General features: G+C 37.3%; 1 protein-coding gene across 4 annotated transcripts in view; it reads right to left on the bottom strand.

Moving 5' to 3' along the window:
* The window catches only part of LOC149557336 (prolyl 4-hydroxylase 1-like), a 255775-nt gene that overhangs the window by 143983 nt on the left and 87365 nt on the right, over positions 1–24427 (bottom strand). For 3 of the 4 annotated variants that reach the window (XM_089832008.1, XM_089832009.1, XM_089832007.1), the window contains exon 3: positions 5985–6053. The exons of the other annotated variant lie outside the window; for it this stretch is intronic. In XM_089832008.1, the coding sequence (XP_089688134.1) occupies positions 5985–6053 (69 nt within the window). The remainder of the gene's footprint in view (positions 1–5984; positions 6054–24427) is intronic. 4 annotated transcript variants of the gene reach the window in all.

Raw genomic sequence — 24427 nt, 5'->3', positions numbered from 1 at the left:
CTACTTCTCTAAGATTGATTTGAGATCCGGCTACCACCAGATATGAGTTAGAGGTGGATGTGGAGAAGACAGCTTTTAGATGCCACTACGGACATTTTGAGTTCTTAGTCATGCCCTTTGCGTTCACTAATGCCCCCGCCACTTTCCAGTCCTATATGAGTAGAGTATTCAGAGATTAGTTGACGAAGTTTGTGTTGATTTTTTTTTATGATACACTGATATACAGTCGTACTTCGGAGGAACATTTGAAGCATATTGATGCAGTGCTCAGCATTCTAGAAAGGGAGTCATTATATGCCAAGATGAGTAAATGCGAGTTCGGGATGATAGAATTGCTCTATCTAGGGCATATTATTAGTGTAGGAAGTGTTCAGGTTGACCCAGACAAGATCAGGGCCATTCTGGATTGACCACCGCCGAGGAACACTTCCCAACTCAAGGGATTTCTCGGGCTTTGCGGGTTCTACCGCAGATTTGTGAAGGGATTTTCACAAATAGCAGCACCACTTACAAATTTAACACGGAGAGACAGTTTCAAGTGTTCAGAGAGGGCTTAGGATTGTTTTGACAGGTTCAAGGAGCTGATGAGTACATGTCCTGTTTTAGCCATTCCAGATTTCACCAGGCCTTTTAAGCTGCACTGTGATGCCTTAGGAGAGGGCGTAGGAGTTGTCCTCATGCAGGACAAACATCCCATCGCATATGAGAGCAGGAAATTATGAGGTGTTGAGAGAACTTACAGCATCTATGACAAAGAAATGCTAGCAATCATGCATGCGCTAGCTAAGTTCAAGCAATACTTAGCAGGGAGCCGATTCACAATAAAAACAGATCATAACAGCTTGAAACATTTCCTTGGACAGAAGGATCTTAATGACAGGCAACAGAAATGGGTGAGTAAGTTACAGGCTTATGATTTTGACATAGTCTATGTCAAAGGGAAGAAAAATATTGTCGCAAATGCTTTATCCAGAAGGCCTCATTTGCTTGCTGTTGGGATAGTCAGGGATGATTGCAGAGAGTTGATCTTGGCAGAGTATGCAAAGGATAGTTGGGCATCTAGTGTTATTGAAGGAACTATTCAGGATAGTCGATACACTGTTGTAAATGATTTGATCATTTACAAGGGAAGGATTTATTTGGTACCTGGGTCTGCCATGAAGCAAAAGATCTTGAGAGCATTTCATGATTCACCATTAGCAGGACATCCAGAATTTTTTAAGACATATCGGCAGGTGAGAGAGCGCTTCACTTGGAAGGGGCTTAACTCAGAAGTGCTACAATTCGTTAGGGAGTGCCCAGTGTGTCAGCAGAACAAACAAGAACATTCCTTTCCAAGCGGTTTACTACAACCCCTACCTATACCAGAGAAGAAGTGGGATAGCATTTCCATGGATTTTATCACAGGCCTTCCAAAGACACAGGGTCGAGATTGTATTTTTGTTGTGGTAGACAGATTGACGAAATTTGAACATTTTTTTGCGATTTCATCCACATATTCAACAGTACAGACAGCAGAGCTATTCTTTCGAGAGGTATTTAGATTACATGGGATGCCACGGAGCATAGTCAGCGACAAGGATAGTAGGTTTACAAGCCACTTTTGGCAAGAGTTGTTCAGGTTGTGTGGAACAGAGCTAACTCCGAGTACCAGTTACCACCCCCAAACTGATGGGCAGACCGAGATAGTGAATAAATGGGTTGAGGGGTACCTTCGAAACTACATTGCAGGAGAGCAGAAGGCTTGGGTGAAGTGGCTACATCTAGGGGAGTAGTGCTATAATACCTCTTTCCATATGTCTATTCAAATGTCCCCTTTCATGGCACTGTACGGGTATGATGCTCCTAATTTTCTGAATTTGTTATTTGGGGATATTAGGGTGCCTAAGGCCAAAGATATTTTGCAAGAATGTCAGGACATTATGCGATCCTTGAAGGAAAATTTGCAAAAGGCACAAAATCAGCAGAAGCAATATGCTGATCAGCACAGGGTTGAGAGGTCTTTCGAGGTAGGAGACATGTTGTACCTCATTTTACAGCCGTATAGACAGTCCTCTCTCAAGAAGAGTGGAGCAGAGAAATTGAAACCACGCTACTATGGACCATTCAAAGTAATCAGGAGAGTGGGCGAAGTAGCTTATGAGTTGGAGTTGCCTGCAGACAGTAAAGTGCATAATGTGTTCCATGTGTCACGCCTTAAGAAAGCATTGGGCCACAATGTGGTGCCTTCAGTAGTATTGCCACCTCTTAATGATGAGGGAAAGCTTATCTTGATTCCCGAGGCTACACTTGACTCCAAGGAGAGGGTGCTTCGCAGGCGGATCATCAAGGAGTACTTGGTCAAGTGGAGGAATCTACCAGTGGAGGATGCTACTTGGGAAAATGAGCAGATATTACAACATCCAGAGTTGAAATTAATTGAGGACAAGCAATTTTGGGAAGGGCAGACTGTAATGTCCCCTTTTTAGCATTCATAGCATGATGTTGTCGTCAGCCTATTTCCCCACGGTCTCGTAGGCTAACTAGGACATTAAAGGGGCTTAGAGGCCATTTGGCCTAGATAGTTTCAGTTGCAGGTCTTTCTAAGGGGTTTTGAGGCAACTTTGGGCATACTTACTATTTATAGTAAGTCATTTTGGACATGGTCGGACATTCAGTGGCAACAGTATGTCGATGGTAATTGTTTAAAATCGACAAGAAGACTTGTTTATCATTGATAAGATTTTTTATGCATTGATAAAGCTATTTTATAAAGTTAAATTTAAATATTTAACTTTATTAATGCATAGACTATAGTTTGTGGGAAATATTTAAATTAAAAGAGTCCCCTTTATTTTATAACACATTGGAAACATAAGTTACATAAAGGGAGTTATGTTTTATCCCACATTGAGCAAACGAAGGATGGAGCTCTTGTGAGAACACTATAAAAGAAATGGAAGAGCTTTTTTTAAGCATGCTTGGAAATATCAAAAGAAATTGGGTAATATTCTGGAGATTATATCTCAATAGTTTGAAGGACGAAATCCCTTCAAGCTGGAAATCTTGACGCCATTGAACGATATAGTCTTGAGATTCAACATGGTAACAGCAAGTTCCTGTCGCGCAGTACTGTAGCAGCGAGTTATTGTAGCAGTCGGAATCACTGTAGCAGCGAGTTACTGTAGCAATCCGAGTCATTGTAGCAGCGAGTTACTATAGCAGCCTGAATCACTGTAGCGCGGTACTATAGCAGCAAGTTACTGTAGCTGCCCGAATCACTGTAGCACAGTACTGTAGCAGCGAGTTACTGTAGCAACAAGTTACTGTCGCAGTCCAGATCACTGTAGCTGCAAGTTACTATAGCAATTTCAAAACTATTAACACTACTATAACCACAATGGGTATGGACCATCATTGAACTTTTTAGTTGATATAATGCATTGAACTTAATGAGAAGATATGATTGTTATGGTAGTTGCAATTTCCTGATAATCTGAAACAAGAAATAAATGAATGGTCATTGTTATTAGTTGCATATGGTTCTATGTTGCCTCCTATTTGCATCTCATATGAAACACAAACAATCTTGAGAAACCATTGATCAACATCAAGCTGAAAACTATAAGAAATTTAGTTGCGAGACAATTGTTTAACAAAATTAGAGGAAGAAATAGACATTAAAATAACAGAACAAGGCAGGTTGTTACAGAGGGGTGCAAGGGGACAGCAGGGGACATGTTTTTGGGACATTTCCTAGTGGCCCAAAAATAGCGGATGGCAAGGGACAGCAATGTGTGTGTGAGTGATTTGCAAAATATATTAATATATTATATGTTTTTTATGTTTTAGATAATTTTTAATGACAACAATTATGGTGAAATCAGAAAATGTCTTGTGTAAGAGACAATGAGCCTACAATTCCACAATTTGATTCATGCATGAAACATAGATTCGACTCAGTGCCAGCTTAGAACCATTAGTTAATGTCCAATCCCACTTGGATTTGTTTCTACTTTACTGTCTTAAGAAAAACTTTAATTTGTGCTAGTTTTTAAAATGATCGGTGCCATTTCCGGGACAGGGACAGGGATGGGAACGGGGAAGCATTTAAGAGACATTTTTTAAAAATCCAAATGTATCCCCGTGTAACATAGCAATCTATTTAAACAAGGATGAAGTTAAAGGTTGTCTCCCGCAAGCTTTTCAAATACTGGAGCATAATATTCATCCCTTGTTTCATGTTCCCAGAGAATCAAAGTTATGGACTACATAGAATAGCAATGAATTTCAATGGTGATGAATTCAAGATCCTCAATAGCCTGCTGCATGACCCAATCAAGAAGCTGATTCTTAAAGCCAAACAGAAAAGTAACAAACCACAAAGGAGTACAAAATATACTGTCATTCATCTTGTACAGTTTCAACACAGCCTGTTAAAAATATAAATGTAATTCAATTTTCTAGGTTTAAAGTGGAAAAATATCTCAAACCCTCGAGAAATTTTAAAATGATATTACATTTTGTTAAAAATAGAACCAATTTTTAATTGTGTTAGTTCTTATTGTCTATATACAGTTAATGAAGATTACAAATAAGTACAGTACATTACAAAATTTCTAATTATCCAAAAAAGTATTTTCACTTGATAACTATTTTACTTTCATCTAAGAGGTTGATTTGAAAAATAAAAAGCTGGTCCTACAATAGTAAGTGTTACCATTGTGGAGTACAAGAATGCACATTACAGAAATTCTAATTATCAAACATAAGGTTTAGAAAAATACTACTTGATAATGGTTTAAACTTTAGACATAAAACTAAAAGGGCGGTCTAGTGTTTTTACCTAAAGTTAAATCCTCATGAAAGTATAATTAAAAGAAAAGACCTCATATTAGAGGTTAAATTTATTTATACAATGATATATTCAAAATATGGCTTAAATAGAACTTTTAACAAGAAAGGGTTTAATAAACCTGGCTTTAACCCTAAACTTCAAAAAGTCTAGTCATCCATGCTTTACTTCATCAGTACCTAAGAGAAAAGATGAGCGAATAAATAAAAAGTCTACAAGCCAATTTTTTAGCATCTCTGGAAAATTGTGGAGCACAGCATGGTAAATTTGCTGCAATTACTTGAGATTAATCATGGGTCTGAAGTGCAATGCTACAATGGGACTAAACAAAAAGTTGCTCAATCTGCTAGCTGTAGAAGCACTCATGCACAGGCAACTTAATGGAAAGTCCATTTTTTCTGACTGGATGATATGCAAGTTACTGATGCGAAGTGAATGTCCACAGAACAAATGTCAACTTGAGCTCATGGAATACACAATCAGTTGAGCCTGAAAAAAGATGGCCAATATAAAGCATTCGATAAACATATATTTCTAAATATAGAAATATTTGTCTAGCTATTTTAAAGTAAATCGTGTAGATAACATATTGACATCATCATAATAAAAGTATTTATATGCTGGTGTATATAGTAAATGTTTGTAGGCTTTAGCCATTCTTTGAAAAAATAATATTTAGATTTTCTTGTAAATGGGTGTTTTATCAGACCCCTTGATTTTCTCTCTCTCAGGAACTGTCTTAGATAACTCTATCTAGATTCTATAAATAGTAAAGGTACATGGTCTCAAAACAATGTAAGAACACATGGTTTAACTTTATAGAGATAGATCATTGTTGTTAACAATAACTGTTGTTTATATCATTATTACAACAAGAAGTTAATATCTATTTTGTGGTTTCTAAATTTACAGAGATTTATAAGACAGTGTATATGCTACTACAACAATAATTTGTCTTTTCCCAATATATTATAATTGTATAAACTACCAAGTGATCTTCTAAAGTACTGATATTTTCTAGTAGTCTTTATTCATAACTAAATCTGTCAACACATAGGTGTGTGCTTTTACATGAGAAGAACAAAAGGAAATATCTTTCAAAAAAACAATTGTGAAAATCAGAAGCTAATGAATGGCATGCTTGTCTAACCTGTGGGCAGGTAGAGATATCTTTCTTGACTTTCATGTGTTTTTCTTCTATACAAGGGAAAACCTGACTCTGTAAAACACATCGACAACATTTCTTGTTAATGAGAAAAAGTGGCAAGTCAAAAAAGTTCTTTTTTCGGTCATTAGAGCATCACAGATATCATTCCTTCTTTTCTGTGTAGATAAATTTATTTATCTATATCCCTAAATCAAAAAAACCTTTAGCTTCGTGTTCAATGTTTTTTATGTAGTTCAAAAAAACATTTTGCATTTAAAAGAATTCAATTTATCTAATGGAAAAAATTTATCAAAATGTAATTGTTTAAGCTAAATTCATATTTTCGTTTCAGTTTTACTTTTACAAATAAATCAAGACAAAGATCTACTAATCATTTGCCAAATAATAATGTTCAATACATTGGGTACAATGACTACCATTCACTTACATCTACAAACACTCATAAGCAGCACGTGAAATCAAATACTCTGCTAAACAATTGTATGTGCTTTAACTTAGATTACCCACCTCACACTGTAACAAGCATGGTTAGAAACTAAAATATACAGTCCAAACAAAGAAGTTTAATCAGAAATCCTTGCTATTGGCTGGTCAAATTAATGTTTGATGATAAAGATTCAAGATTTGTACCATATTTAAAACTTTGACTCTTTCCATGAATGGAATGCACTTGGTAATGAATATTAACTGTTGAACTCAAAATAATTAAATGAATTGCACTGCCATAAATTATTGCTACAAAAGTATTTAATATTTCAGTAGAAATTATTAATGTCTCTAATGAATGGTTATGGTTCTCAGTTGAGGTTGGCTAATGTCCCCATTAGCTCATGGCAGTCCTCAGTTGAGGATGCCAATATCCCCATTGACTTATGATAGGTTCAAATATAAAGTGAAATGAAGCTACCCATATTTTGAACATGAGATTGAGGGTATAAGTTGACTTTTCTCATGTTCTCAATCATTGACTACAGGGTTCAAAGGAGATCAAATATATCTCTGGTGATAGATGTTAGGATTAGGTTGACATTTCTTTAAATTTCAGATATCATTTTATAATTTAGCTGGCATTTCTCTTGTCCCGACTGACTAATAATTGATTTCAGTTGAGGTTGCTTGTCCAAGTTGACAGATAACAGAGTTTTGTTCTTATAGTGTTCAATTGAGGCTCTTTGTGTTATCATATATTAATTACCAAGGTTAGATATGGTTATATATGTCCTGATGATCATGGTAGTATCCAGTCAAGGTTCAAATGTTTACAATGATCATGTCCACAATCATCCCTCAGTTGGATCAGATCATAAACTATTTAATTGATATTTAAATATTTGTTTTATTTAGATGAGATCAAACAGATGCATTTATCAACTTGAGCTAGATACATAAGATGATTAGTTTGAGGTACAAATTAGTGACGTGTCATAGCACTGACTGACAATACCTCTCAGCCTTGGATTAAACTCCAACAAACAATAGAAAGATTGTTTCTTCATATGCAACCATAAACAGCTCACCACAATTCAGTTTGAGAACTCATTGGCTTGCCTGACATTTAGGACTATGGTCTTGACACCAAAAAATGTGCCAATAGAGACAGAAGATGGTCGATAATGATTTAACTCACACACAGGCAGGACCCAATAGTCCGCAACTTAACACCAAACATATTCCCATGCAGATTTTTCATTGCCAATTTCACCCACAGTATGCCATTGAATACTGGTGACTAGTATTATCCAGTTGACTATTTTGTTCTCCAAAAGGACCGATTAAGGGACAAACATTAAAGTTGCAAAGTCATACACCTATTGATTGTTCACAACATCACAGAGATAGTAGGGAAACTCCTATTTATTTTGAATCCACAATATCCTCTTTCCATACCAAAAGAAGCTGCATAATGAAATTATCCCGAGGATTTCTTTCAACCCTGAAGATAATGTTGCTCTAACGAGTCTGAATTCTTCACAAGCTGAAATTAATCTGCAAGGCTGCAATATTTCTGTTCAAAAATTAGAATCACAGTCTGCTCCACGCTGAAACTCTCAATCTCCTTTTGCCTGACCTCCAATGTAACTTCCAGCAGGATTCTCTAAATTCTTTAATTTTTAACTCCTCAAACTGGCATAAGACGAAATAGAATATTTCACCTCCATTTTAAACATTATCATGTGTGCAAGTGAAATATTTAAATATTAATTACATGCTAATATGGGGACATTAGCTAAGAAGTTAATTTAAATAAAATATTAGCTTCATGGTTAAGGAAGGGACATTACAATTATGAGGCATTTCTGTTGACTTTGTAATTTTGTCGAAGCCACAACACTGAACAAAGAACAACCGATGACCCATTAGTGGGTTTCCAAGGATTCATCTACCAAGACCGAATAGGAAGTTAAGTGGGAAACTCCAGAAGAGGGCTGGATTAAAATCAACTTTGATGGTGCTGCAAGAGGCAACCCGAGTTCAACAGGTGCAGGTTGTGTGGCCAGAAATTTGGAGGGCAATTTCATTGCGAACAAACGTAAAAATCTAGGGAAAGGACCAACAGTAAGGTGGATATTCAAGCAGTGCTTCTGGGGGAAGAATTGGCACAAAAGCTTCAAGTGCAAAATTGTTGTCGGTAAAGTTATAAAATAGCTGACGGCTAGATTAGCATGTAGTCAGTAATTGTTATGCAGCCGACGGGCCCCTTCAGGAAGGTTCTTGTTATGTAGCCAACGGGCCCCTTCGGGAAGGTTATTGTTATGTAGCCAACAGACCCCTTTGAGAAGGTTTTTTGGGAAGTATATGTACACCATCCGAGATCATTGTAATCATCATTGTAAGCACTATGTAATCTCTTCGGCATATATGCAAATAATACAAGGAGTACTATTGTGTTACATATTCTTGTTTGTTGTCTGTATGCATTAAATTATTTACCCCATACGGTAAACATTTGGTGTCGTTGCCCAATGGACCTAGAATGAAGGCAGAGGAATGAAGAATAATGCCGAATCAGCTTAATAAGGATAGGGATAAGATAAAGGGAAAAGATGGAATACGCACCGCATAAGAAATTTTAATTTTGGCAGAATAGGCCAAGCGCAGACGGAGGTTTCAGCAGATTGCTGACAGACACCGAAGCATCGAGGAATTGTTGGAGGAGACTCGGCAGTAATTGAATTTGGTGGAAGAAACAAGGGAGAAATTTTTGAACCTGTATATGGTGAGGGAAGAGAATCGAGACGAAAGGGAATCAACTTGCACGGCTCGGAGTGCCGAGGGAGCACGAGCGTGGAGTGAACTCTTTGTCCACAATACACTTCCGAAAGGAACAACTTCGCTTAAGGAAAACCCTTTTTCACCAAGTAATGCAACTATTTGAAATAAAATGACTATCTAGAACAACACGAGTGTACGGAACAATGCGAGTGTGCAGAACAACACGAGTACACAAGTACCTCCAACTCGAATAGTAATGGCTGGACCAAAGGAAAAATTGTCAAAGTTTGTGGTGATAGAACGGCCAATCCAATCAGACACTATAAGACATGCAAAACAATTTGGACGATGAATGGCGTAACTGACATAGATGAATGGGTCTGACAATTTCTAGCAACCCTAAGGGGTGTAACAGTTGATTGGTTTGCCGACGCCAATCCCCAAAAATTAACATGGGCGGGAGTTAAAAAGAAGTTTATTACCAAATTTCAATTGCTACAAGATGACAATGAGATCGCAGCAGAAATCTACACCACAAAGCAAGGAAAAAATGAAATAGTCTGTGTATCTACCAAAAAACTAAAAGAATTAATAAATAAAATGGAAAGTAAGCCGGCAAATGGGGTAAAAAAGAGATGGTTCATCAAAGGACTATGCCCAGAGTTAAAGAAGAAAATGAAGATTGTGTCGCCATCATCATACACCGAAGCATACAATCGGGCAATGGACTTAGAGAGTGAACAGAAAATGAAAAAGAAGAAGAAAAGTAGATCATCCGACTCAAATGACGAGTCTTCAGAAAAAGATAGCAGTGGTGATGAAAAGGGCAGCAAGAAGGTTCGAGCTCTCCAAAAAGATATGATCAGAATGATGAAGGAATTTAAGAATATGTAGAAAGAGACGAAGGGAAATGAGCTATGGTGCACAAAATGCAAGACAGAAGGTCACATGAGGGGCTCCTGTTTGAAGAACCAGTTCTGTGAGATCTGCCAAATTATGAGACATTCCACAAAAGAATACCCCTTCAATATGAAAACAAGAGGGCGTCAACAAGTGTTCCTGACACAGGAGGCTTCCGCGTCAGGAGGGAGCAAAAACACCAGCAATGACGGTGCCACTTTGGGTGGGTATAGAAGAGGGCAAAACAAAAATACCAACAATAATAATGGGGACTGCAACCGGATTAAGTACGACGCAAACGGCCGCCCAAGGGTTCAATGCTAAGCATGTAATTTGTGGGGCCACTTTGTACGAAACTGTACATCAACGAATACACCAAAGTTGTTATGCCGATGGTGCAGTCCTAGAGATCATGAAGATGCCAAGTGCTCGAAATCAGGAGTGAATATGATTAGCATTGGCACGGACGAAGAAGTCTTGGCAATCACCCATAAACAAGCAAAATTGTACCTCGACCCGATGGAAGAAAAGAAAAGATTAGAATAAGCGCGGGCGGATATTAAGAAAGCAACGCAAACAGAGAAATCACAATTGGAGGACACTACCGGCACCTCAACGAAAAACTACGCAGAACAAAACATCATACGGCAAATATTACAAACTGAAATACCAGTCAAGTTATATAATCTAATCCTCACAATGCCTCAACTACAGACAACACTCACAAACATAGCCCCAACTGCTAAACTACCAGGAGAACATGGAAGGGAAAAGGAAAGCGGAGCAAGTGCAGTGAACCCAATGCTACTAGCCCTCACATCCGGACAGCATCTGGCGGTCGTAGAAATGGGTATATTAGGAACGGTCCTTTCAGACACAATTTTTATAGAAGTTAAGGGGTAAATGTCCTACCAGAAGATACCTGGAAGAAGTTGGGACAGCCGACGTTGTGGCGACCTACATTCCAATTGCTCACGGCAGACCAGCACAGGATCAAACCGTTGGGAATCCTGATGGCACAATCGGTGACTATTGGAACACAACCGTTCCTACTCAATTTCGTCATCATCTCGCTAAAGAGGAGAGGATATGACGCCATTTTGGGCCGAGGATGGCTTGTACAAGCAAAGGTTAAGCATGACTAGAAAAAAAATACACTATCAATGGAGAACAAAGGACGAAAATTCATTATTGATTTACACACACAAATGGTGGGCGAAGAAGCCGTATCATCTAATTCCGAAGAAGAGGATGAAGGAAAGCATCAATTGGAACCCAATGAGGAAGGAGTCCTACAGTTGGAAGGTAGATCGACGGACGATGATTTGGATTTGATGAATGACCTTTTTCACTGGCAGATGGAGGATTATGAGCTCTTTATGAGCTATAATATGTTAAGGGTCGACGAAGGTGAGAAAGAAGAGGGAAATGAATGTCCAAAAGCTAAGTTGCACGGGTACCTTCCCCCCCCCTCCAGACCAGGTACCGGTTCGTGGTTCTGGTCTGGTTCGACCTGGGTTCGACCTAGGTTCGTTTTTGGAGGCCTGGTTCGATCTGGTTCGAACCAGGGTTCGAACCCAAGAGAACCACATATAAAATTTCGGACCAGGGTTCGAACCCAGGAGAACCACATATAAATTTTCCACATTACAGCATGTTTTAATTTAATTTATGTTGATACATCTTGGGTCTGGGTTGGTAGGCATTACAATGCCACAGTTTTTTAGTGTTGAGTAATCCCTAGCTGTAAAACACTTTCTATTTGAATCAAAATGCTACTAAATTTGAGACACCCACAAGAGAAGATGCTCAACATGTGGCGACTACCATGACCAATTTCGAGGAATTTCAGAGCCTATTTGAGTAGCAATATGAATTTTTCAAACACTAAACAATAAACAACGTTTTATTGGGAAATGTTGCCCTGCAGAAGAAAGTTATGGTCACATGAATATGGTCAAGTGGGGCAGCTACTTACCACATTGTCTATCACTGTTTGGCTGATTATTTCTCCTCTAGGTATATTAAAAATTGTATTAAAGAATATTGAATCTGGGCCGTCAGACTGTGTTATCCAAAGGCCTCCATGAATGGTCTTTTTCCAGTTTACTATTGTTGATCAGTGCTTGGGAGATTGTGCCCAAACAGATTGAAGAATATTCAGCTGGTCAAAGGGATTTACCTTCTGCAAGCTAGATCTAATTAGTTTTTAACCACGTTCAATCGATTATGTTAATCATAATAAGAGTTTGGTAAATAAATTTATGAAAAGAAGAAATTTTTATTAAAACTTACTGTTGATCTACATAAACTAATCAGATACAGTTATGAATTTTTTAAATGAAAGGGAAGAGATCTAGTCGCTAGGGGTTCCAATGATCGCTGTGATTTGCTACTATATTGTTTATGCTGTTTTAAAATTTTTTGTTGTTCAAATGTGTTTATGCTACTATGCTACATTCTAATTCTAACTCATGCTTTGTAAAGATGTATATATATATTATATATATATATATATATATATATATATTTTTTTTTTTTTTAATTTTTTACATGTTTTTGTACTAACGAACCCAAACGAACCCAAACCCCTTTTCAAAAATTTGTCGAACCAGCGAACCGGTTCTCGAACCCGAACCCGAAACCGAACCGCGAACCGGCAACTTAGTCCGAAAGAATACAGATAAACGGAAGAAGGAAAGGCTGTTACGAGAAAAGCTAAAGAGAAGAACATACAGTACAAACCCAAAAAAAGGAAAGATTCCACCATACGATACACAATAAACGGACTGCACAGAAAGAAAATGTTACGTCGAACTATGGATATAGTAGAAAGGTGCTGGCAGCAAGGAAAACACATCATACGGTCTGTACAGGAAACAAAGAGGAAGGGCTTAATAAAAACTTCAGCAGTACGGAGTGAGGGTTCTAAAATCAAGAACACAGTTGTTGATGGCAAGGAGTGGCAACTAATGGAATTCATGGTACTGAGTGTCAAGAACAAACTGGGTGATATGGAAAACCTAAGAAAGAGATTGTGTAACTTAAATAAACTTGATGAGCGACGATTGCAGGCACAATGGGCCATGGAGGTGACACAAAACAAACGCAACGCGTAGCATGATAAACACCTAAAGCTAAACAAGTTTCAACCGGAACAACTAGTGTTGAAGTATAGCAGACAGAATGAAATCAAATCTAGAAAGTTCAAAGTCAAATGGGTAGGACCATACAAGATCTAGGAAGTAGGTGATAATGGAGCAATAAAGCTATGGACAATGGACGGGCAGGAAATTTCAGAAACAGTGAATGGTTCCAAGTTAAAAATATATTATGCATGAACTATTCCTTCATCGACAAATATCAAGGAGCAGTAAAATTCTGAAAAAAAAAAAAATTATTAAAGTCACTGTATGAAAACTAGCAAAGTCACCATACGGCCATGGCCGTACGACAACCATTTGATGATCACCATACGTTGTTTTAAGTGCCCCATTGTACGGTGTTTTATGTGTCCCCGTGCGAGGTTTTAAGTGCCTCCCGTACGACAAAGTGAGATCACCTGTTAGACTGCCTCACAGTACGGCAATAGATCAGAAGCTGCAATCAATCTGAGACAAGCCACCATATGGCTTCGAGCCCATACAAATTTTTAATTCCATTGTACAGTCCTTCTAGTCCAGCCATGACCGTACGACATACAAAGAGCAGAGATTGAGTAATTAATTATATTTAACGCAAGTACCAAAAGCTAGTACCGTACGGACATTAGGCAAATTAAGGGGCTTAGCTGTACGCTTCCTACCACACGCCTTCACTGTACGGCCCGCTAAATTCAAGAGATATAATGCATTGTCATCATACGGTCACATTGCACAAGAGATGAAGGACATTATGGGCAAATCTTACGGTACAAAATAGCAATTTGACACTCTTCAAACACAACACCGCATCTGCATTGCCGCCATACAAGCATGAGGCAGAGGTCGATTTTGGGTTGGGTTTTGCAGACATTTTCTGAGTTATCAAAGAGAAAAGGAAGATGTAGCCATATAGCAAAAAGAAATAGAGGAAGGATCAAAAAAAAGAAAGACGACGAATCAAAAATGTTCAAAATGAATAACGCATGATGCCCAAAGGAAGGGAAAAACATAAACAAGTACTAAAACAATAAACAGTTGCCAAAAAGAGTGTGGGATTGGAAGAAAATCACAAAAAATGGTGTCTTTCATGGACATTTGTGTGAGTTTGAGGGTGCTGATTTGGTCTTGGCGGCGGGAGGCAATGGCCCCTCGACCCCGCTGGGGCCAATGCCCCTTAGACCCCCGGTCGGTGCAGTTATCAGTCGTGGGAAGTGTGACCAGTTGATGAGACCTAGAGCTACTGCAATCATAGAGTATTTGTGTACTAGAGGTAGAGAGAGCATCAGAGCAAGCCTTTTGAGAGGGGTGATACGTTTTGAGGCACTCGAAGTAGGTGTTGGACGTGAGGCTAGCTTGGTGGATGCATAAAAAGCTTTGGAGGAGTTGATTATCCAATTGAAGGCAGTATAGCAACACTTGGCTCAGTGTACCCAAGAGTTGGAAGCAGAGAAAGCGGCATGGGAGGATATTTTGTAATTGTCGTCCGGAGACAACTTTTCTTTTTGGGGAGGATGATGTTGTCGGTAAAGTTATAAAATAGCCGAAGGGTAGATTAGTATGTAGTCGATAATTGTTATGCAGTCAACGGGCCCCTTCGGGAAGTTCTTGTTATGTAGCCGACGGGCCCCTTCGGAAAGGTTATTGTTATGTAGCTGACAAACCCCTTCGGGAAGTATATGTACACCATCCGAGATCATTGTAATCAGCATTGTAAGCACTATGTAATCTCTTTGGCATATATGCGAATAATACAAGCACTGTTATGTTACATATTCTTGTCTATTGTCTGTATGCATTAAACTATTTACCCCATACGGTAAACAAAAATCTACATTTTGGATATCACTGTGCAATAATTTTTTCAGTCCTCTCGTATATATGGTGACTACAAAAAATAATCACAATCATCAAGAAGAAGTTGGAGATGTTTCAAAATTTCAAAATCACGCATATATAATAGGAGGGTAATTCATTGGTTGACAAATTATCCAAATCAACAGTGGACATCACAATGATGAGATAGGAGGGTGAATCCTTGACTGACTCCTTATCCAATTTGGTAGGTGAGTTAGCACCCATGTAATAGGAGGAAAGGTGTCGACAATATGGAAAAAGAAAGGAGTTTGATTTAACAGATATGAATTAGCAACAATCTTGGAGGACAAGAAAGCACGATAACGTGTTCAAATGGGGGAAGGTGGCAGAGTGCAAATTTATTTCGGCTGTCATCACATAGGAACATTTATTATGATCGTGAACAATCCTCTTTACATTCCCTCATATGTAAGTCCAGGTGTTCAATCTCATTTTTGTTTGTAAAACAGCAAGCATATAGGTGTTTTGTGCAAAAAAAAGCAAGGTTAGTCTCAATGGAAGAAAAGTTCAGCTTCCATGTGGAGAAGCAACAAATGGTCTCCAAGGGGCTGGTTATAGAGGAGAGGTCAATGCATACCTTCACATCTATGCACCCTTTCTTCATCAACATAATTTGGGCACTTTTAGGAGTGGACTATGTAGTCTTGACCTTTAAATGGCGCATGAATGCAAATATCAAGGCACTTTTCTATGCTTAGGGCCCACATTTCACATCCAAGGTAGATGTGAAGAGCATTGTGGCACATTACATAGAACCAGAATGGAGCGTAAGATTGGATGATATCTTACAATATGCAGTGCCTCGGCAAGGATTTGTAGCAACAAGGGAGATTGGGTAAGCTTGTTGGGTGTACTATCCTGTGTGCACCCTTTTGTCTTAAAGTGTTCCTTGAGTGACACCTTGAAATGGAATGAGGAAGCTCACCAAGCGTGAAAGCTATAAGTGGATTTTGCGGATGACTAGAAGTTCAATTTGGCGGTTGGCATTCCACGAAATAGAATGAACCCTGAGGTTTTTAGGTTGAAATCAATTAGGGCATGTGAGGACATGGAGGAACGAAAGTGGGGAGTCAAGAGGAACATGTGTGGTCATGACTGAGGACGAGCTGTTGTTGCCCATAGTAGGAACTAGGGAGGTGGTAACCATGGGAGAGCTCAAGTTAGAAGAAATTGTTGAGCTGAAGACAAAGGAGGACAAAACAAGCGTACAATTTCAACTGGAAACCATAGCTAGCAACAAGAAGTGAGAAGATGTGGAGAAGGCTCCTCGGCCCATGGCACTTCTTCCCTAGGTTTCCATGGTACTTCTAGTTTTGTGATTGAGAGTTCTAAGAATTTTGGGTACTTCTAACAATAGTGGTTATCTACCTGCTAATTTCTCATTTTATGGGGGTGATAATTTGATTGTCATGGTGTTCCATTTTGAATGATTGATGACGGTGTCAACTCTTCGGTTGATTGGTCCTTGCAGGGTGATGGAGCCTAAATTTTAAATGCTCCATTTGTCGACACTTTCCTATCCTTTACACAATTTATTTCATGTCTATTGATCATTTACATTTGTATAGTTTTAGGATTTCCAAAGTATCACAAGCAGCTGAATTTGTGCAAGCAAGAACATGTTGTTAGTAGGTTCAAATGATGCTGATAACTGACCAGATTAAGTTGACTCAACATAAAAAGTTTAATGCTCACAAATTAATCCATTAGAAGCCTGTGCACTCAATACCTTGGCATCATAAAAAGGACTTCTTTGCCATAATTTCACTAGATGCTAATACGAGAGCAGTACTTATTCACAATCTAAGCAGCAAACTCAAACTTCTTTTAAAATGATGAACATTCGGGTTCACAATCTTGTAAAGCAACAGTCTGTGAAAAAGCTTGTTACAGGTCTGCATGAGGTTTTGTTGATAGCCCTCCATCCTAAAGGGGATTATTTGGTTTGAATGGTTCAGTGTGTTGATTCAAATTGCACCTTCTCACAGCAATGACCTGGAGTGTTCACAAAGAGACCAAAGACATATAAGAATGGTCAAGGATAGTTGTAGACAAATACAATATCATCATGGATATCAAGTCAGATATTTGATGTAGCAGGGAACAGGGACAAGCTGATTTTAACAGTTACAGCATCCTCTAATGACTCCTTTAGATGAAACCTGGAACTTGACGACAAATATGAAGTTGATTTATTGAAAGACACATTTCAGTAGTTACAATAACTAGTCAAAGGTACCACCAAATAAGCAGCGATGTTGAAGGATATCTAAGCATGAAAAATTGTGTATGAAGGATTCCACAGTTCCATAGCATATTCGATGATAAATCTATGACGAGGAATGCATGTGAACCTGAAGAAGGCAGTGAATGCTCAAATAGTGATTAAAGCAACACTTTTATGTGTCAACGTTCTATTCCTATGCAGGAGAAATCTTGGAACCATTTGTTGTGGTCAAACTTTCCATGCTCTATGTGAGATCACATTCACAATATATTGTGTTTGAATCACGCTGGTCTCCCGATACGACAACGATCATCTACAGGTGTGCCATGTTTACTGAAGGAAGTAAGGAAGTAATTGTCCACAAATTGACTCTTATAAGAGGACCTGATAATAGCAATGTAGATGGAAGCCACAGAAATCATTTCCATCATAATTGACATGGAATATAAACCTTGAATCATATAAGAGGACCCGATAATAGCAATGTAGATGGAAGCCACAGAAATCATTTCCATCATAATTGACATGGAATATAAACCTTGAATCACTGCCCAGAAATACTTAAGACCATATGTCGTCAAAGATAGGAATTCGCAGTGAAGAAATTATCATACACAAACAGTTGATGAAGGACAGAGGGCTTGTTTATTATAGCAAAAGAATCTGCACGACGAGACTCCATTTGAAGAGAAGGATTAATGCCACTACTGCTGCGGATAGAAGATATGCATACGCATTCACATACGGGGATATTAAAAGGACACCATCGAAAAATTTACAAAGTTTGATATAATAACAAACTTATAAAAGGTTTGTTAAAATAAACTTATAAAATGAAAGAGACAATTAAATTAAAAGCCTCTAGTTTGGAGGTCACAATTCTTTTATTAAAACAAACAATTGTGATATGCAAATAACTGAATAAATTGAAGCAGAAAACACGTCACTTACAAATATTTATTCAAACGTTATGACTCTTAGGAAATGGGAGATATGTATATAGAAATAAAAATGAAAGAAGCGAAAAAAAAAAAAAAAAGAGAGACATATTCAAAAAAGACATTCCAAAAAAGGGATATCCATATATTCATTTTGTACGGAGACATAAGGAGTTTTAATATGGTTTTGTAATATAAAATTTTAATGATAAATAAGAAGTCTTTTATATTAATTAAAGGCATGGAGATTTAAACTACAGTTGATTCGTCCTTTATAATCATTTTTTAATTCAGTAAACAATTTCGGTCAGATAGGAGGACGAGGTCATCTATGGCATTTTAAACTCGATCATTGCAAATATTGTAAAATATTTAATTGTTTCTGAATCAATGTCGGGTCTGTCCCCCTGAATTAAAGCGCAATTTGGACTAGTTTAGAATTGTGTGTGTGTGTGTGTGTGTGTGTGTGTGTGTGTAGGGTTCCCAATACTGCAGTCTGGAACCCTACAATTCTTACTAACTCAATGTTGAGGTATCCAACCAGTTATGGCAATATCCAACCAGTTATGGCCAACTTTAAAAGATCAATCAATTTGATCTTCTACACTTCTAGCTCTGCAAGGCCAAGATGGGTATACCTAATCCTGAACAAATCACTTAGGTCCAAGATAAATATAACAGATCAATTTGAATATGAATGCAATCAAAGTTTCCCAAATAGCAAGGATTATAGAAAACTTTTAAACTTGCAAATAATGAATTAAGAATAATTAATGAATATATCAATGTTTTAAAATTAAAATAATTATGGATTAATGCAACAAATGAATATACTAATTCTTCAAAGAAAAGACATGAAATAATTGTCAGCTAATGGATTATGAATCATGAATAACATAAAGCCCAGTGACAAAATTTAAAGGGCAAACAGAGTCAATATTATAAGTTATTACGTACAACTATATAAAGCTCTACACACTTTAACCACAAACAAATTAGTAATCAAGACGCGATGGATTGAATATATAGACTCAATTTCAAACTGGTATAGAATGCACGTTAACTCCTACGGTAAGGAGACAAACTAGACACAGATTTGGAAACAATTAAATATTTCACAATATCTATGATAATCAAGTTTAAAATGCTATAGTTAACCCTATCTGCTTCTCTGTCATATACATTATTTATAGAATTTTTAAATAATTATAAAGGACACAACTTAATAATATTTCAACTCTAAAAATTAAAATAAATAATTACACTAACTGATTATGCCAAAAATAAAATTGCAAAAAAGACAATCCTTACAAAATTTATCCTAGAATCACATAAGATTTTATACAATAATCCAAATCCACGAGCTTTGTTCAATCATTCAATCTTCGCCAATAGAAGAACATAATATATCAAATGTGGATGTATAACTTGAGTATGTAATTTTTTTTAGGAAATTGTGTACGAAATGTTCCTTTTGTTTTTTGCATTTTCTGTTTATATAGAAGTAAAAAAATGTGAAATAAATTGACACACCTCTTCACACTACCTAATCACACCTGCTTAAGACTAATGAAACTAAATACTTAATAAATCACGATATGAAATAAAGAGGGCTTTGAGAATTTTTGAACTTTTCGGAATTGAATAACCATGGCTCCTTAGATGGAAATATTTGATAAACAATCTTGCAAGCAGCATCCAAGATAGGAATATTAAATTTTATTTCTCACACGTCTCGAGAGCAAGCCTTTTTGTGTAGAGTGGCTCCTTCACGAAACAAAGGAACTCATAGCAAATTTATAAGTACTGATTCATCATTATATAATTTTTTGTCTGGAGAGAAGTATTCGAAGCCATGTTGCCGATATGTTAAGGCGTCAAAAATCCTGCGCTCATTACTTTTCCTCTTTGCTCCCTCATTTATTTTGGCAACCTCACGATTCTGATCTTCACACCATCCTAATGTTGACGTGCTCATCCGCTTCTCCTGTGGGGTGCCTAGAATGGTGATTCCGCATCCTTTGAATGTCGAAATCTATATACTTTCTTCTTGAATGTCTCTTATTTAGATCCCGATCTCCTCCTTTTCAAATGCATAGTATTTACCATCAGATTTTGATCGTGAACACCTATAGGATAAAAATATAGCATCAGATATATATTTTTAAAAAAATTAAAAATTGCCTCGAGTGAATTTAATACTTTTCGGCAGAGAGAGGAAAAAAAAAGCTGCATACAAATCCTCTGATCTTTGCAGACTTCTGTCTACAAGTTTGGCCATGAGAAGCATCTATTTGCCATGAAGAAATATTGGGAGCTTCACAGAAACACACGTTATCGTGCCTTAGTCTCTGCATATATATTAGTTTACATTGTGGCACTCTGACAAGGATTTCATTCTGCCATGTCTCATTATATCTGATATCAACATATGACTAAGTTCACATCCTGGGATATTTCTTTTGATTGATCACTTTTTTGTACCGAGTCTCTTTCTTTGCGAAATTTTTTAGGCACATATTGCTGCATGTCATTTCTGATAATAATCTTCTACTGCCTTTGAACTATCATTAAATATTCCTCAGCATTGAATACTATCTTCATCGCTTTATCTCTTCTTCTGAGATTAATTTGCTCTGCTGCTGGCTGTAGGATATATACCCCAGGACATCAATATAGTTTGCATAATCTCCATATTATATGATGGCTATTAGTATCCGAACTTCAGATAATATTAATCATGTGCAATTTGGATCAGATTGATCCATACTTATCTCTATGCTAATGTAGATTATCCTTTATTTCTGATCTTCAAACTTCTGTGTTGCTGCAAAGGATGAATCACTTAATTACATCATACAGTAGCAGATGTGTTGCACAATAGCAGTGTGTGATTGCCATTGCTGCAGGTATACTGGACTTCAAATATGGCCAATGTCCTCATGGTGTGCTGCTTTAGAATATACTACTGAATGTTTATACTCTGACATGATCACTTCAATGATTGCTAGCTTTTGTTTTCAATATGGAAACACCTTTGACAAGCTGACATTGCACAATCCCTACTTCATCTGTGTCACTGATGTTTGTACCAAAATCTCTGGCAACACATACTGAATTCAGACCATTTTTTAGTATATATGGTGATGAGCCAAGTTTGAATGTCACATACTTTTATTGTTCTGATTGTAGTTTTAATGAATTCATCCATTATTGACCTTGATTGGACTGTTGTAGAGTCATCTGTGTTTGCATTCTTATCTTCATGTATTTGACTGTCATATGTACAAGAAATCTGTTTATATAATCCTTTTTCTAATCAACTGTTATTATAACTTACACCACTTTTATAATCCCTTCAATCTCACAGTGTCTTTAGTCTTTTCATCATCTCTAGCAAGAATATAATTAATCCACTCATGTAGAAATAAATTAATACTTGGTATTGAATTGTAGCAAATTCTGCACAAATGGAGCCTAGAATTTCGGGCTCCATCAGACCAATCATGTCTTGATTATTACACTGATTAGAGTTTACATGCATAGAACATTATAAAGTTGTACCTTATAATCTTCGTTGTAGTTGACTATGTTGCCCGAATAAGCTAAAGCACTGGCCTTTTTATCATTGAAGTATTGGATTTATATTTGAAGTCAGAAAATCTATAACTTCCTTCATACAAACTTCAAATCCATTGTTAAAAACCCTATACAAAACATTCATTTCAAACTATCACATAACTCCATATTAATCAAGTTCAAGGACCTAGCCAGCCGTAGAACTCCAAAGCTTAAATTTGCTATAGAAAAGCCTTAAACTAAGCAGTCAGTGTTTGAGGTGAAAGTCTACCCATTTGCATGTGAAGGCAAATCTTAACTCTCAAGTAAATCTGCGGTTTTGTTAACCAACACAGGGCATTACGTATATATGTTCATATTATATAATTCTGCGGTAAAGTCTTGTTCTGTAACTACTAGGATAAGACAACTTATCGTCCAGCTAAGGTTTTACGAATGTGGGTATACAAACATTTTTGAAAGTCTGAACTTATGATTGGTTATGATTGTTGCAGGTTGTCACAGTTGTAAACATTTGCAATAACCCCAATCTAGCTATAACTATAACATACACCAATTATTCAAATGTTTGACATTTCATCAAACACTTTGCAAACAAACTCGAACTTCAAGCATATGCACTATAGATGGATATAACTATATGTGATGCCAGCATAAGAATTGATTCTCCACTCATTCAATAAATTGACATATTCACAACTCAAGTGGAATTCAATGTCAAAATGTTGATAAACAATTCATGAGCAACTCACCACTTTATTAAATGCCTTAGCACAATTTTCATTTATTGGACATGACACAATAGTGTGCAGGTGGAAACAATAAAATTGGTAATGGAATATACAATAACTAACCAGCTTCCACACCAAATGCATCTTGGAATGCAATGCCAGGATTGGCACCAATCGAAGTGTTTTGATTGCAGCATGAATGATGCCTGAGAGAGACGTTGGAGCAAGCCCAGCCAGGTTGATAACAGTCACCAATAATGATGTTCCTTGCGAATATTCGTAGCCCTCACAGTGGTAACGACGGTTGCCAAATACTAGAACATGTGGTGCTGGAGAATGTAGATCAAAGTCCCAACTACGGCATTATTTGGACAATCTGATAGGGAAATCAATCCCTAGTCCAAACGCAGTGATCCCTCACTATACCTCAACAGTGACCCTGCTGCACCAGCTTAATTACAATCCCTTATATCTCAAAAAGGGAATTGAACAAACTCATAAACTCTTACCAAAACAACAAAAGCCAATGATCGTTGGATGTTTTTCTCATCAAATGGGCTCGAATTTATAATCTTCATGGCACAAGTCTCCCAAACAAAACTCCACTTAAGAAGCTTCCTCAACACAACATCATTTTATAACATTTAAATATAAAAAAGAGCCATATAATAACGTTAACTTTAAAAATTGATTAATAAATAGGAGCCCATGCAAAATATTAGCATAGCCCAATCTACTACAGATGATGACCAACTGCAAGCACCACCATCTGCACTGCCAAAAATGGAAACCGCCTAAATTTGACTTACTAGAAATAGTAAGTCCACAACTAAAACCCCCAAAACACTCTGTTTGCTCACGATGGTCACTATAATGAACTAAATCATATACAGAAGCTTGCTAAAAATGGGGAAATTAGAGACCTCCCTCCCTAAGATTGCTTCTCCCCAAGCAATCCAAGACCAAAATGAGCGTCATAGTCATCTTGGATACCAAGGGTAGAACTACATACTATCCCTATTGTATACAAAAAACTCTTGTAGAACCAACACCCATATAATTGATATCACTGACTAAATCAACCAAAAACTAACTACAAGTGTTGACGAAGGAAACAACCCATTAGAACTCTATCCAACTAAAGCAACATCTTCGTCAACACCTAAGCCCCAATATAACTAACACTCACACCCAACTGCATTGCGGAGATGGCAATAACCATAGGTACTTGAAACACTCCACCAACACCAACCTTTGCTAAACTATCCTAGGTGTGTTGATAATGCAAGTGATCTAACTTGCAATAGTTGATCCCATCTATGAAAGATGGTGCTAACCCATCCCGCAATTAATGGTATGAAAATGGAAACAACCCACACCTGCGTGGAGCCAAATCTTTTACCTATGGGTCAAAAGCGAAATGATTAGCACTATTCACTGTGTAATGACGGTAAAAGCCCCCAATCTTTATCAATGATTCATCAGTGCCAAATTGGGAATCAGGAGACGTCGACAATCTCTGACATCAAACTACTAGTTGGCAGGATCTTAAGCAACTCTCTTAGCAAACCCAAACAAAAAATACCTATTGGGAAGCACTGTAGCCAAGATCTCTACAATCTTGCCCACCAATCACCATATAGCACAAGAGCCCCAGATAAGAGTACCCTCAAACACTGTATGAATCATCCGGCAAATCTGAACTCTCAAGTAAATACTCCATGAACGAATTAGTACAGTAGAAAGTATATGTGAAAGTGTCAACCTGCACCCTCACAATCCATAGTCCATTCCTCTGAAATCGTGGCACTGCCAACTA

Source organism: Cupressus sempervirens, chromosome 5 (genome assembly GCF_028749045.1).
Source record: "Cupressus sempervirens isolate cs-2001-9-10 chromosome 5, ASM2874904v1, whole genome shotgun sequence".
Lineage (NCBI taxonomy): Eukaryota > Viridiplantae > Streptophyta > Pinopsida > Cupressales > Cupressaceae > Cupressus > Cupressus sempervirens.
This window is presented reverse-complemented; position numbering and strand designations above follow the sequence as displayed.